Source organism: Stegodyphus dumicola, chromosome 10 (genome assembly GCF_044657685.1).
Source record: "Stegodyphus dumicola isolate Sdum_Otavi_A_Nest chromosome 10, ASM4465768v1".
Lineage (NCBI taxonomy): Eukaryota > Metazoa > Arthropoda > Arachnida > Araneae > Eresidae > Stegodyphus > Stegodyphus dumicola.
The window spans coordinates 28,031,822-28,047,632 of NC_140777.1; the positions used below are offsets into that span (position 1 = coordinate 28,031,822).

Below are 15,811 nucleotides of genomic sequence, written 5' to 3' on the forward strand. Positions count from 1 at the left end.
TGAATTATGTCATGGTGAATCTATAAATGTTACTTCGTTTCCTAAGATTAAAAATTAAACATTTTAATGCAGAAAAATTAAATATTTCCCCAAAATGAAAATTCAATATCTTCCCAAATGGAGTTGTGGCGCCCTCTATTTTTCAATATTGATACTAATCCAAAAAAAACTTTAAAAAAAATTATATTCGGTAAATATTAATAACATGATAAAGTATGATATTTTTTTAATTCAGCATAATTTTGAGGATGTATTCTATGTAGCAGCAGACTTTTTCAGTAAGGCACTGCATTTTTTTTTTTTTTTTTTTTTTTTTTTTTGAGATAATACTGGGCTAAATTTGCTTATGTTGAACAAATAGGCAGATATTTGTCAACAAACCGCCTGAATACAAATTATTTTAAAAATCGGATTGGCAGCATGTTATAATGGCGGAACAAAATGGCGCTGGCCTTTAAGACCTTCCAATATGGCGCACGTGAGGGATAGTGACACATCTCTCTGGCTCCATAACAAACTTGGAACAAGTAATGACCTCTGGTCGGGTGGTTCTATATGTTCTCAATTAAATCAAGACGTTTTGAGAAACATTAGAGAATGTTTTATAGAGCTACAGTCTCAAGTTAAGTTAAAATTACTGTTGTCATTTCTTCACATTCCAAGGCGGAACGTCGAAGAGGTAAACATATGTTGCAATAATTAGTTCAAAAGATGTAGTAAGTTAGAGTTTCATATTTATTTCCTACAAAAATTTGAATTGTTGTGAATTGCTAAAAATCAAGAATAACACCGAATGTCAAGGTTCCTATTCAAAAGCGAAAGAGAAAGGGATGTTTACATTTGAACAGGATTGACGATTGATTGGCCGAGTGCCATTTACTATGTGGCCCACTTTCGAGTCGATGTAGTTCAGAATACTAATTCTGAGGTGGAATGTAAACATTGTCTGCTGTTGCTTTTTTTTTTTTTTTTTTTTTTCCTTCCAGTGGCGCATATGTTCCTTTCATTCAAATTCACAGATTTCGCTACTTACAGAATGTTGTCTTCAGTTTTTATCTGATAGTTGTATGTTTATCTAATAGTTTTTTTGTGACAATTCCTGCGCTCCTTCTTATTGAAATCGTTAATATGCATCAATATCTTAATATTGATCCGTGTTATTTTTCATGCCGGTGTTTGTGAAAAATTTTGTTACGAGTGCATATTATCTCAATTGAAGCTTATTACTTTTTACCGTATAATTTTAGCGAAACAGAATCATTGCTTTTGTAAATACTCTCCATTATCAGTCAAACGAAATTTTAATTTTGTGCTTAAATTAAAGTAGTGAAAACTGCAAATCTAATTTGTATTAGTATAACTAGCAGTCAGTGTTGACATGGCTACAAGTCTTAAACTGGCAGACGCTATATATTTGTCAACTGAGAAATGAATTGAAGCATATTTTTATTGAACAATTTTTTATCGCATTAACATTTCATAATGCTAGACGACATAAAACCAGATACTCAAAACATGCTGCAATCTGGAAGATTTTGCTTTGTAGTAATTTCTGGATATTTCTTTCAAAACTTCCTTGTTTTGCATGGTTTAGTAATAATTAACAGTTATCATATCATCAGTTGATTTACTCTAGTTTTTCATTTATTATTGAAATATGCACTTTGATGTTGCTGCATTAATTTTCAGTGATTCTTGTTGAAGTTATTAATTACAAATTTAAAAAAAAAAATCAATTCTTCTGGAAATGACAAAAATCATATTCCTTTCTACTATAGTTTGTTTTAACCCTCTAAGCGGCAAGGCCGTATATATACGACCTAGAATATTTATTGTGATATCTGTAAGAACGTATATATACAGTGGATGGACAAAAATATGGAAACACCTTCTGAAATGCATGTTTGAAAAGAAAGATTGATTTTAATGAAATATTTAGGTGGCGCTGGCGTTTTTGACTACTGACGCCACCTATACAACTTCGTAAATGTGCTAAACAGTTCAGTTGTTGTCGGAGTACTGTTATGTGAGGTTGTCATTGCATTATGTCAGAGTTAACAGACTTCGAACGTGGGCAAATTGTTGGAGCACGTATGGTAGGTGCTTCCGTAAGCAAGGTAGCCGAGGTGTTAAGACTTACTAGAGGTACTGTATCGAAGATTTATTCCGCATATTTGAAAAGCGGAAAAACATCATCTGCTAAATCACAGCGCGGACGAAAGTGTGTCCTGAGTGATCGTGACAGACGATCATTAAGGGCAGTTGTGACGAAAAATAAGACCACAGCTGCAAAAGTTACTGCTGAAATGAATGTTGTGTTACTGAACCCTGTGAGTACCAAAACAATTAGAAGGGAATAACATAAACAGGGAATTGCTGGCCGTGCTGCAATTGAGAAGCCACTCATCAGTGATGCTAATGCCCGTAACAGGAAAAGGTGGTGTTTAAGTCATAAAGCCTGGACTATAGAGCAGTGGAAGCGAGTAATATGGTCTGACGAGTCTTCTTTCACATTGTTTCCCACTTCTGGCCGAGTTTACGTCTGGAGAATGCCATCTCAAGCCTGTAATACAGACTGCTTGTTGCCAAGAATGAAACATGGCGGGGGTTCTGTTATGGTTTGGGCAGCCATATCGTGGTTCTCTGCTAGCCCCATGATAACTGTGTCAGGGCACATGACTGCCAAGAGTTATGTGAACATTTTGGCCGACCAAGTTCATCCCATGGTACAAACTTTGTTCCCCGATGGTGATGGTGTTTTCCAAGACGACAAAGCCCCTGTTCACACAGCCTCACATTGTCCAGGACTGGTTTTCTGAGCACGAGGATGAGTTGTTCCATTTCTCCTGGCCACCACAGTCACCAGACCTGAATATTATCGAACCTTTGTGGTCCACGTTGGAACGGAAAGTGCATTCTCGTTATCTGAACTTGCCACCGTTTTGCAGGAAGAATGGTATAATATTCCCTTGGCAAACATACAGGAACTGTATTTATCCATTCCGAGAAGACTGCAAGCTGTTTTGGATGCCATTGGGTTTCCTACACCATATTAAGCAAAGAAACATGTTTTTTAAAGGTGTTTCCATATTTTTGTCCAACCCCTGTACGTGCATATTAAAATTTGTCAACAAAATTAAGGCAATATATCAAAAGAAAACAAATCCGGGTATGAAATACCAGGAGCAGTTTTGCATTAAAATCAAAACAATAATTTGTTCTCATAGTAATTTTGGGAAATTTTTGCTTTCGTAGCGAAAACCCTGGCCACCCAGAGGGTTAATGGAATATTGCTTAATTTCTTAATTGTTATACATCTTTCTAAATGTAGTATTTTATTGAATAATTTTATTCTATAATTCTTCATCAAAATGTTTTCTGGTTGATCTTTACATTATGGTAACTTGGCTATTTTTTGACGAAAATTTGGCGACCAACTCTCTTACAGCAACCCCCCATTTTTTTTTTCCCGCCGCCATTATGTTTCTTTTCTTTTTATCTACTGAACACTTCTTCCAACAATCTACTAGCCGAATTACACTTATGTTAGAAATTTTATCTAACAAAACTGCTTAATCATGACAAATATTCACTGCAAAATTGGGAAAAAGTGCACAATACCATACTCCTTACGCGTTTTTCAAAATAACACATACACATAAACCATGTACACGTCGACTTATTTTTACTTAAAAAACATCCCAGAATTACACAAAAATGGCATTGCGCACACTCTTCGCTATATCCATGTACACTTCTTTTTTTTTCTCATAAATTAGAAAAATTTCACGAAAATGCATGACAATTTTCTGAATCTTTAAACCCGGTAAAAAGAACATATATGAAATTACCTGATCGCAAAAAAGTATATACCCTTTCCAAATATGAACATTTCCACATATAAAATAAATAAAATATCCAAAAACTTTTACCTCTAAATCATCTATTATATTATAAACGTCACCAACGAATTCATACCGCAAACATTACAAATACTTAGTGTCATTTAAATTATTTCCATGCACGTTTACTTCAACTAAAACATATACCAAATTCCCACAAACATAAAATTCGCAAAATAACTATCATTTAATTAAAATATAATTAAATTCAAAAACACTACTTAAAATATAAATAAGCACATACATTAAATTAATAAAAATTAGCTTACAATCCTAATTACTTTAAACTAAATCATTGCTAATAACAATTTTCCCAATAATATCAAATTACTTTACTTCCACCTTACATTTAGAACAATGCATAAAAATAATATTCTCAAATAATTAAAAATACTAACTTACCTATTCTTCTTCAAAATCTTGATTATGTGTCCGATAAACTTTTCTTATTTCTGTTTCAGGATCTTTAAAATCATACTTATAGTTCACAGCAAGGTACCAGGTAAAATAAATAACGGTTGATCTTTACAATATGGTAACTCGTAGTTTGGAGGCGATAAAGGTTACTACCTGGGACTTTGGTAATAATGTGAGCAGTACTCAGTTCCGATTACGCATTATTTTGTGTGAGGGAAATGAGAGATCATGGGATATGTCATGTGATATTAATGGACGAATTACGGTTCTTTATTCTGTGTTGTGTGAAACAGTGTTCGTTAATTTTTGGATCCCATAACCCTAACTAAAGTGAATTCGAAATGGGTATTTATGTATGTATTAATTTAATGTATGTGCTCATTTATATTTTAAGTAGTGTTTTTGAATTTAATTATATTTTAATTAATTAAATGATAGTTATTTTGTGAATTTTATGTTTGTAGGAATTTGGTATACGTTTTAGTTGAAGTAAACGTGCATGGAAATAATTTAAATATCTGACACTAAGTATTTGTAATGGTTGCGGTATGAATTCGTTGGTGACGTGTATAATGTAATAGATGATTTAGAGGTAAAAGTTTTTGGATATTTTATATGTGGAAATGTTCATTACTTTTTTGCGATCAGGTAACTTCATATATGTTCTTTTTACCGGGTTTAAAGATTGAAAAAATTGTCATGTATTTTCGTGAAATTTTTCTAATTTATGAGAAAAAAGCAGTGTACATGGATATAGTGAAGAGTGTGCGCAATGCCATTTTTGTGCAATTCTGGGATGTTTTTTTAAGTAAAAATAAGTCGGCGTGTACATGGTTTATGTGTATGTGTTATTTTGAAAAACGCGTAAGGAGTATGGTATTGTGCACTTTTTCCCAATTTTGAAGTGAATATTTGTCATGATTAAGCAGTTTTGTTAGATAAAATTTCTAGCATAAGTGTAATTCGGCTAGTAGATTGTTGGAAGAAGTGTTCAGTAGATAAAAAGAAAAGAAACATGTCTTTACTTCGTGAAGACAAAATGTCGGCGGGAAAAAAAAATAGAGGGTTGCTGTAGGAGAGTTAGTCGCCAAATTTTCGCCAAAAAAACGCCAAGTTACCATAATGTAAAGATCAACCCAAATAACTTAATAAAACATCTTTACTTCTATCTCGCACAACCTTAAAGAAACACTTATTACTACCCCTTTCAATCCCACTAAATACCCATTTCGAATTCACTTTAGTTAGGGTTATGGGATCCAAAAATTAACGAACACTGTTTCACACAACACAGAATAAAGCCAAATACAAAATTTCCAGATTTTTTCCCGATTTCCCCCTTTTTCCGATTAAAGAACCGTAATTCGTCCATTAATATCACATGACATATCCCATGATCTCTCATTTCCCTCACACAAAATAATGCGTAATCGGAACTGAGTACTGCTCACATTATTACCAAAGTCCCAGGTAGTAACCTTTATTGCTTCCAAAATGTCGCCAAACTACCAGTTACCATATTCTAAAGATCAGCCTGTTTTCTTGCAGAAGTTGAGCTTTCTTTCCTCATTTCAGTTGTATAATATTTCTTCAGAGTGATTCATTTAAAATTCTATATCTGATTTAATTTCACTATCTATTCTTAGAACTATGAAATATAGTTCAAGTAGAAATTACAAACTTATTTTAACATTTTCTGTTGCTGCAATTGTTCCTGGAAGGTAGAGCGTGTGTTCCACAATTTTCAAAATATTTTCATAAGGAATATTATTCTGTTTAAAATGAAGGAATAACTCCGTCCATTCTTTGTCTGTTTCCACATTTGCAGACAACCAACATTTATCAGTAACTTATTTTGGTTGATCTTTGGATTATGGTAACTTGGCGATTTTTTGGCGACCAACTCTGCTACAGCAACCCTCTATTTTTTTTCACCGCCATTTTGTCTTCACGAAGTAAAGACATGTTTCTTTTCTTTTTATTTACTGAACACTTTTTCCAACAATCTACTCGCCGAATTACACTTATGCTAGAAATTTTATAAAACTGCTTAATCATGACAAATATTAACTGCAAAATTGGGAAAAAGTGCACAATCGCAAACTCCTTGCGCGTTTCTCAGAATAGCACATACACATAAACCATTTACACGTCAACTTATTTTTACTTAAAAAAAATCCCAGAATTGCACAAAAATTGCATTGCACACACTCTTAACTTTATCCATCTACATTGCTATTTTCTCATAAATTACAAAAATTTGCACGAAAATGCAAAAAAATTCTGTGAATCTTTAAACTCAGTAAAAAGCACATATATGAAATTACCTGATCGCAAAAAAGTACATACCCTTTCCAAGGATGAACATTTCCACGTATAAAATAAATAAAATATCCAAAAACTTTTACCTCTAAATTATCTATTATATTATAAACGTCACCAACGAATTCATACTGCAAACATTACAAATGGTTACAAATGCTTAGTGTCAAATATTTAAATTACTTCCATGCATGCTTACTTCAACTGAAACGTATACCAAATTCCTACAAACATAAAATTCACAAAATAACTATCATTTAATTAAAATATCACTAAACCATGTACACGCCGACTTATATTTACTTGAAAAAACGTTCCAGAATTGCACAGAAATGGCATTGCGCACACTCTTCACTATATCCATGTACACTGCTTTTTTCTCATAAATTAGAAAAATTTCACGAAAATGCATGAAAATACTCAACGTATTCTACTCAAACGTATTCCAAAATACTACAAACATATAACTCGCAAAATCACGATCATTAAATTAAAATATAATTAAATTAAAAAACACTACTTAAAATATAAATAAGCACATTAAATTAATAAAAATTAGATTACAATCCTAATTACTTTAAACTAAATCATTGCTAATAACAATTTTCCAATAATATATTAATTTATTTACTCCTTACATTTAGAACAATGCATAAAAATAATATCCTCAAATGATTAAAAATACTAACTTACCTAATCTTCAGTACGTGGCACGCACACTTCCACTATTTCACACAATACACAATGAAGCTTAATACAAAATAATATAGTACTACAGTTTTCCAAATTCCCCCCCCCCCCTTTTCCGATTAAAGAACTGCAATTCGTCCATTAATGTCACATGACATATCTCGTGATCTCTCAGTTCCCTCACACAAAATAATGCGTAATCGGAACTGAGTACTTCTCACATTATTACCAAAGTCCTAGGTAGTAACCTTTATCGCCTCCAAAATGTCGCCAAACTACCAGTTACCATATTCCAAAGATCAGCCCGTATTTTTTTTACCTATGACATCAAAAAGATCATTTTCAATAATATTATTTTTTGGAAAATGGTTACTAATATATTGAAAAGTTTTTCCCACATATTCCCATAAAATCTCCTTTTTTAATGTCACCCAATAAAAGTTTTTAATATCTTCTAATTGAACTGTCTGTTCTTCAAGATATTCCAAGCAGTTATTATAAAAATTTCTGACTTCTTTCAGAAAATCAGGTTAAATAGTACTTATAGAATCAAAAATTATTTGTGAAGTTTCACACAGCAGCCACCGAGACAGAATAGTGGTTAGGGGAGCGTGACTGCGATATTGAAGGGTCTGAGTTCGAATCCCGGAGAAGGCATGGTTGTAACTGTCTGTCCCTTCATAGGAGGGAATGATTGCCCACCTATTAGGTGTCTCCATAATAAAAGAGACCACCACATCTGGCCTTAGTACAGATTAATGGACTCTGTTACAAAACTGTAACTGTTCACAATCTGCCATTGGACCAAAAAACGTTTCTCCGGCATTGAAACAAAATCTAATACAGTCAAAAGTCGTTAAATCGGACACCCATAATCCAGAATGATCTATAATCTGGACCTCAAAGCTACAAACTTTCTGCGCACATGTCGCGTTGATGCATGCGCGTAAGACCTTTACGGCTGCGAATATGCATGTGCGCATGCGCAAAATACGTTTACGAATGCCCGTTTAATGTATAACGGTTGGTATATGCTAAGCTAAAATTATCTAATTCAGCTTAATGTTGCAGATTGCGTTGTTCCTTAATCTTCGAATTGGATTTGGCTTATTATTTTTTGCAGACTGTTAGAGCAATTTTATAAAAGTAAGTTTGAACTTTCGATTATGTCAAATAGAATTTCTGATATATATTTACTAATATGTAAAGGATCTACAAAGCGAAAGTATGTTTCGAAGTCCATTAAACAAAAAGTGGAATTGCTGCAAAAAATGGATAAAGGCATATCCTTTGTTTATCTTTAACGCCGCTGCGCGCAATGAATTGGAAGTTGATCTGTCAGCACTATCCTTATCTTCAGGGCAGATGTTTTTATTTTATTTGGCTTATAATTCCTTACTAAATGTAGTATTTCATCTCGATGTACTCCGTCTTTGATATGATTTAAATCAAATTCCTCGTCATTATAATTCGCTTCCGATGGCGAAGAAAGTGACAGAGGTTATTGAAAACGAAAAAATTTTGATTGACAAATTAGTCGGTATTCTCGACACAGCAATTACAGGACTTGAACAGCGGAACTTTGTAACTGAACAAGAAATTATGTCTATTTATAGAATTAAAGAGAATGTATTATCACATGAAAAACGAAGCAACTTAAACAATTTACATTGAAAGAAATGTTTAATAAAGTAAACAAATAAATATTAAGCTTTTTTTTTTGTAAATTTTGGTACCCTTTAGATCATAATTGTTCTTTATTTCATAAATTACGGTTTCATATTTTTAATTTTGTAATTTCTGCATGCCATCTTACCAGATTTAAAGTGATGATCTATAATCCGGAATCGCCGAAGTCCCGACGAGTCCGGATTAAAGACTTTTGACTGTATATGATAATAATAATAATGTGCATTTACCTAATTCTTTCTGCAATTATGAAAATGAATATGGTGAAAAAATATTACAAATAATTGCTTCGGTTTTTCTCCTTGCACGTGCAAATTTTTTGTCGTACAGTGTTTTAATCATTTGCGATGTACAATCAATTGATTTGAAACTTTGATCGTGGTATATGGTGTGGAAAACAAATAGCTCTTGAGCTAATGCTAGCTGTTCCTCTGTTAACAATACATATTCCTTGAGGAGACGTAGGGACAATGATCGAACACCACTGAGTAAATCTAACTCGTTACATCGCTTAATTTAGTTTACTCTGTATGCATTTTATGTGTTTTTTTATTTATATTTACTATAATAATAAATAATAGGTAATATATTTTTACAGTACATTTAAAATAAAAAATGCAGATGTTTTCTAAAAAGTGGGAAATTTTTAAAAAATCGGCGGAACAGTCCTCCAAAAAGCGGGACGTGTGGTTACATTACCGTTGGTGCACCACATGAATTTTCTGAAACAGGTATCTCGAATTCACTATAGTTTGCTGTTGAATATGTATTTGTAATTTGACTGATGACCATAGCAAAATTCGTATTGGGGGGGGGGGGTTATTCCATAATATTTATGTTGTGCCTAGTTTAAAAATTGTCATTTTTGAACAATATAAAATGTATCATCTTGTACTTTGTAAATAATTATTTATAATTTGTAGGTCTTCTCAAGATAACTCATCTATATTTTTATCACTTTATAAAATTAATCTGTTGTGAAACATTATAAAAGATATCTAAAAATATAACTCTTTTAAAGTATATTTTAAATCGTGATTTTTCATTGTTAAGAAGAAAAAGGGAAATTTTAATTTTCCTCATGCTTATTAAAAAGCTGTAAATGTATTGGTGTTTTTGGAGAGAAATGTTTTTTGATTATCTTTGCATGTGTTTAAATAATGCATCCAGTGCCGCCTATATATATATATATTTTTTTTTTTCATTCATTAAAAAGCTTACCTCTGTACTTTCTGATTATTTTCACCTCCAACAAAAATTTGTACATTGGTGACTTTGGAGGGCAATTGAGAACTTGTTGTCAACTAAATATTTTACCAAAAGCAGAGCCATTTCTAAAATGGCAGTGCAAAAAGAATTTCACAGAAAAGCAATTAGTCAATGAATTTTAAAAAGCAGGAAACATTGGTAATAAAATACCTTTTTTAATAAGTCCTTCTTTAGTTTTTTTGTACTGCTATTCTTCCTGTATATGCAGCAATTTGTTTTCACTTCAAAAAAGATCAAAGACGTTGTACAAACTCAGCATCCGTACAGCATTGGAACCAGGGTTCTTGCGGTCCTTAAGAGTCCTTAAGTTTTTTGGAATCAGTTTTAGAATAATAAAAAACTCCTTTAAATTCCTAATTTCATACATCCCCTCTTCAGGGCTGCATATTGCACTGTTTTGATTATGCTTTACCTGCTGTAACCGCAACATGAAATCTTTTGCCCAGTCGCTGCTCAAGATTAAAACAAAAACTTTCTGAGCTTATAATTACTACTGCAACTAGTATGCATGACTTTTTCAGCTGCTTGTTCTGCCTAGAAAAGTCATGTCTGTTTTCTAAGCTTCTCTTTCTATTATCAAAAATGTAAACTGCATGTATAGAAATTGTGGTGTGCGTTTAGCAACCCCAGTGTTTTACCAATTTAAGCAAAAATGTATTTCTGTATAATTTTTTCTGTTGAAAATAAAAATGATGTTTTAACCATCAAGGCAGTTATGATTTTTGCTCCAGCCAGATCTATGCAAGATTTTCTCGGCCATGACTAAAAAGTAAATTTCATCTCGATGTACTCCGTCTTTGATATGATTTAAATCAAATTCCTCGTCATTATAATTCGCTTCCGATGGCGAAGAAAGTGACAGAGGTTATTGAAAACGAAAAAATTTTGATTGACAAATTAGTCGGTATTCTCGACACAGCAATTACAGGACTTGAACAGCGGAACTTTGTAACTGAACAAGAAATTATGTCTATTTATAGAATTAAAGAGAATGTATTATCACATGAAAAACGAAGCAACTTAAACAATTTACATTGAAAGAAATGTTTAATAAAGTAAACAAATAAATATTAAGCTTTTTTTTTTGTAAATTTTGGTACCCTTTAGATCATAATTGTTCTTTATTTCATAAATTACGGTTTCATATTTTTAATTAAACGAAAATATCTTTCAAAAAAACTATGTCATCACATTATATTCTGTTTAAGACTTTTGGTAAACTGTGTTGCTTGTAATCAGTGTTGTACATTTCAGTTTTGAAAAATATAATGAAATTAGATTGTGTGAATGAAAATAAGTTTATGTCAAATTTTTAGTGGAAAGTTGAACTTGAAGAAATCCTTGAAGTAGCACTTGTTGATAGTGATCAATGGGTTTCAATGCTGGCCGAGCTTCTGAAGTCTTACCCCAGTACTGGACTTTTAAATTTCCAGATTGAAGAAAATGCATCTGTATTTACTGATGTTGTGAACGATCTGAAAAAATTAGGTGAGTAGAATAAGATCTGTAGTGATTTTTTCCCCCATATTTAAAAATTATCTAAAATTAATTGAATTGAATTTCATCAAAACACTCATTGTTATGTTTGTATTGGCATTTAATACATACTGTCTGCTTTACTTTTAGAAATACCCTTAAAGTACAGCAGAAAGTAAGTATCCACTATGTTCAATTTCTTCATGTTTGTGATTATTTTTGAACAGACTGAAGTGTGAAGGGTTTTTATGACTTCAGTTTTGAATTCGTATTCGTGCCTGCTCTGCACGCATACATTAACCACTTGCGCTACAACTAAACTTCATGGTTGCGGTGCCGCGTGCTGCAATATAACAAGCGGTAAAGTGTCTCATTTACGCCGCTCCGCATCTGCAAGTGCAATCCAGAGCTGTAACTCAAGAAATAAACAGTCTCGTTGTTAGGCGACCTATGCACCACATTATTTTCATTTTTGCAATAAATGCCTGTCGACGTGGTGTTCACGTCGCTCGCGGTTTGAGACAAAAGCATCTCGACGTGCGTGGCACGTCTTTTTAGCGCAAGTGGTTAATGTTTACATGTAAATAAATGTGAATAATTATTAGAAATCTCAAATTTTAAAAAAATTTCATGAAAGAAATGCTTTATTTATTATTTGAGTTCATGGAAAACAAGTTCTATTAATGAAACAAATTAAAGGACATTTAAGTTTGTTAAAAAGTAATAGTACAGTTAAACTCCCCTATAATGAAACCAGCTTTTAACAAATGAAATTTATGACAACGTAATGTTATAACAAACCTCCAAGAGTACGAAAATTTAATGTAACATAAATATCTCTTCATTTTAAACTTTTTTGTATGTCTCGTATTTTTTCAGAACTTATGCAAGTTTTAACGAAATACTAACCTTTAATTATCCAAAAAATTTACTAACCTTAAATGTCATTTTGCTAAATGAGACAGTGTGAATCATTGTAATAATCTGAATAACTTTTCTTTATTCATTATTGAGTTTTTACATGTTTTTGTGAGATAATCCGTTTTCTTGTCAAATTGCATATAATAAGCTGATCAGTTCCTTCATATTCATTATAATGGGGTTCAATTGTATTTAAAAGAAAAATATATGAAATTTATGTGTGCTTCAATATGTGAATAAATCAACACATGAACTAACTATTTACTAAGTTTATTTACAACTTATTAGCTATTTTAAATGACTCTCAAAACGAGAGTTCAGAATTGTTATCACCGACTCAGTCGGTTCTAAAAACAAATTGCAACAGGGTTGCCACAAAAAAAGTCCGAGATCAATAATGCACTTCAGCTCTGCCTAACAGCCAAATCAGCAGTCACAACACCTACTATTATATCAAAATATGTTTTACGTAGTTCTGAAATTTCTGGCAAATTGAAAAGCTTTTTTTCCCCCCTCCTATATTTTTAGTTTTTTTTAGTCAGTTTACAGAAGGAAAAAGAGAAAGTAACTATCGTAATCATCAACTTCATATTTTCATAATTCTGCTATTGAAAGTCCATAAGAATGATAAAAAACTTCTGAAGTTTCCCTTATGGAAAAAACATAAGACAGAAGGGAAATTTCAAAAGTAATATAGTAGAAAATATAAGTTTTTGTTTAAATTTAGTTTCTCAAATTATTTTATTAATTAAGTACATATTGTGAGAAAGATCACATCCCTAGTATTCATTTTTAAGTTAAATTTTACTAATATCATTTTTCTAAGTTGATAGGTATTTAAATATAGTAGAATATTCATTCAAATTGTTTAATTAATGTGAATATTAGTTTGGATCTAAAATTTAATGCTCTTTTCTTCAGTGAGAAAACATAGTGATCAGGCAATGTTGCCTTTGGAATGCTTGTACCTGAATCGTACTGCATTAACTTCAGTTGTTGGTCAGCTTCCTCAACCAACGAAGCATTTTGCACTGAAACAGAAACCAAAGTCTGCAACCCTTCGAGCAGAATTAGTGCAAAAGTGTAAGTAATAAAAGATTTTTTTGTAAGTATAGGATTTATCTGATTGTCTTGCAATTCTGCTGCAAAAGCAAGATTAGAAGTATTATCAACTAAAATGTTTGTCACTATCATTGGCTAACCTATAATTACATGTTTAATCTGATTGTTCCCTACTTATGTTGCATTGTTATGTTGTTATGTTGCACTGCAACATAAGTAGGGAACTGCCTCAGTAATACTTACTAATTTATTTTGTTGCATCAACCAATTTTCTTTACAGATTGTAGGTCTTCTGTATAAATGAATACAATTAGTGTTGCAAAGCTGCTGTTCATATCGAAAATTATTGGAACTTGCCTGTGATTAACCTGCAAGAACATGCACCAATTTTTGAACACGAGAACTTGCGCTGGGTATCTTTTACCCTAGTTCGTTTCTGCTATTTAAATATCAATTAATACTGTTTATAAGCAAACCTTACGTAATGAAATATTACAAAATAATACATTAAATAATTTTAGTGAATTTAAATATGCATATTTACACGTTTAAAGACAATTTTGACAAACTGCATACTGATGTTCAACACAGAGACTTTTTTTTCACATTTTTGTCATATAAACTTGATTTTCTGTCCTTATTACATGGACAAAATGCACATCATTTATAATTTGCTTTGAGTTTTTTTACAGGCAGTTCACTATTAGTGTTTTCCAGTCTCTAAGAAGTGCTTGGATAAGTGTCTTTCAGACTTAGTTTTCTGTTTTGCTCTGAAAAAACAAATCCCAGTGTTTTCAAAAAGAAATGTCTGTTTCTAAACTGTGTAGGAGGATGTTTCGTCGACATCAACAAAATCCTGACATAGCAGCCACATTCAACGTGGAAAATAAAATAACCATTGGCCAGCGATTTTGATATCCTTGCTGCAGCCATTTCGTCGGCAACGTCCATAGCTCCTTTCGTAAGATCATAAAACGTGATGATATCTTCTTTTTTTTTTTCAATTCCGTGGTGGTTTTATCTGTTTTTATCATCAGTGTGCATTGTGGATAGCATAAATACATTTTTTCTTTTTTGCAGAATACAAAACAATTGTTTCAATTCAAAGACTGAAGAGTACAGCTCCTTTATCACCAAAAATTCAAACAGTATTTCTCTTTTATTTTGTCTAAGTGTTCCAACCATTGTAATTTTATTTTTCAAACGTTCTTGTGCTATCTCATATCCCGTATACCAGTTGTCAGTTCTCAAGTTGCGTACAGAATTGAAAAGCTGTGTCATCAACTGCATAATAATGTCTTTCGAACTACAGTATATTTTGAAGTATCCATCGGGTTGTTGACCTGCATAAATCTCTATATTCCGGGTATAAAATACTCCAGAATCTACTAGTGCAAAAACCTCAATACCATACTTAGCAGGCCTTTTTCGGTGTATGCTGCCTAAATCCGCACCGCCTTTGAAAACATTCTAGTTTTTCATCAATTGTGATGAATTCTCCAACAGTATATGCATTTTTACTTGTAACAAAAGTTTTAAAAAAATCTCTCTGATAGGAACCAATTTATCTCTTTTCTGCTTTGACAATCATTGATATTATCAAAGTGTTCAATCCCGGTTCCATCCGTGGCATACAAATCCTTGAAATTAGTGTGCGATGATTTATGAGTTCCTCATAAATATAACAGCCCAAGAAATGTTTTTGTTTTGATTACATCTGTCTGCTTTGCATCTCGCTCTCGAGTAAAACATTCCTGAATCTGTTGAATATAAATGTATGTTCACTGCACCATCACATTTTGCATGTTGCTATTGAAGAAAACATTCCATGCATCTACGGGAGAAGTGACATCTCTTGAATAAGCTGTATTACCTGGAAGCTTGTTAATTATGTTCTGTGAAGGCTTTCTAACATTTTGCCGGTATTTTTTTGTCTGTCATTTTGTAACTTTATCTATACCAGTATAAAAATTGGTTGTTGACAGTGAACTTTCTTCTGTTTCTGTCTCAATTTCAGTAGAAGAATCGTGATTGCTACTGTATTCTTCATCCTCAGAGGCAAC

At 32.3% G+C, this 15,811-nt stretch overlaps 1 protein-coding gene across 2 annotated transcripts in view; it reads left to right on the forward strand.

Moving 5' to 3' along the window:
• Positions 1-383: 383 nt before the first annotated feature.
• LOC118193806 (negative elongation factor A-like) overlaps positions 384-15,811 on the forward strand; it is a 58,043-nt gene continuing 42,615 nt past the window's right edge. Inside the window, exons 1-3 of one of the 2 annotated variants that reach the window (XM_035364967.2) lie at positions 384-679; positions 11,606-11,777; positions 13,608-13,769. In XM_035364967.2, coding sequence (XP_035220858.1) covers positions 470-679; positions 11,606-11,777; positions 13,608-13,769 — 544 coding nt within the window. In that variant the 5' untranslated portion in view covers positions 384-469. Of the gene's footprint in view, positions 717-11,605; positions 11,778-13,607; positions 13,770-15,811 lie in introns of both variants that reach the window. The other variant, XM_085824823.1, reaches the window with a different exon arrangement.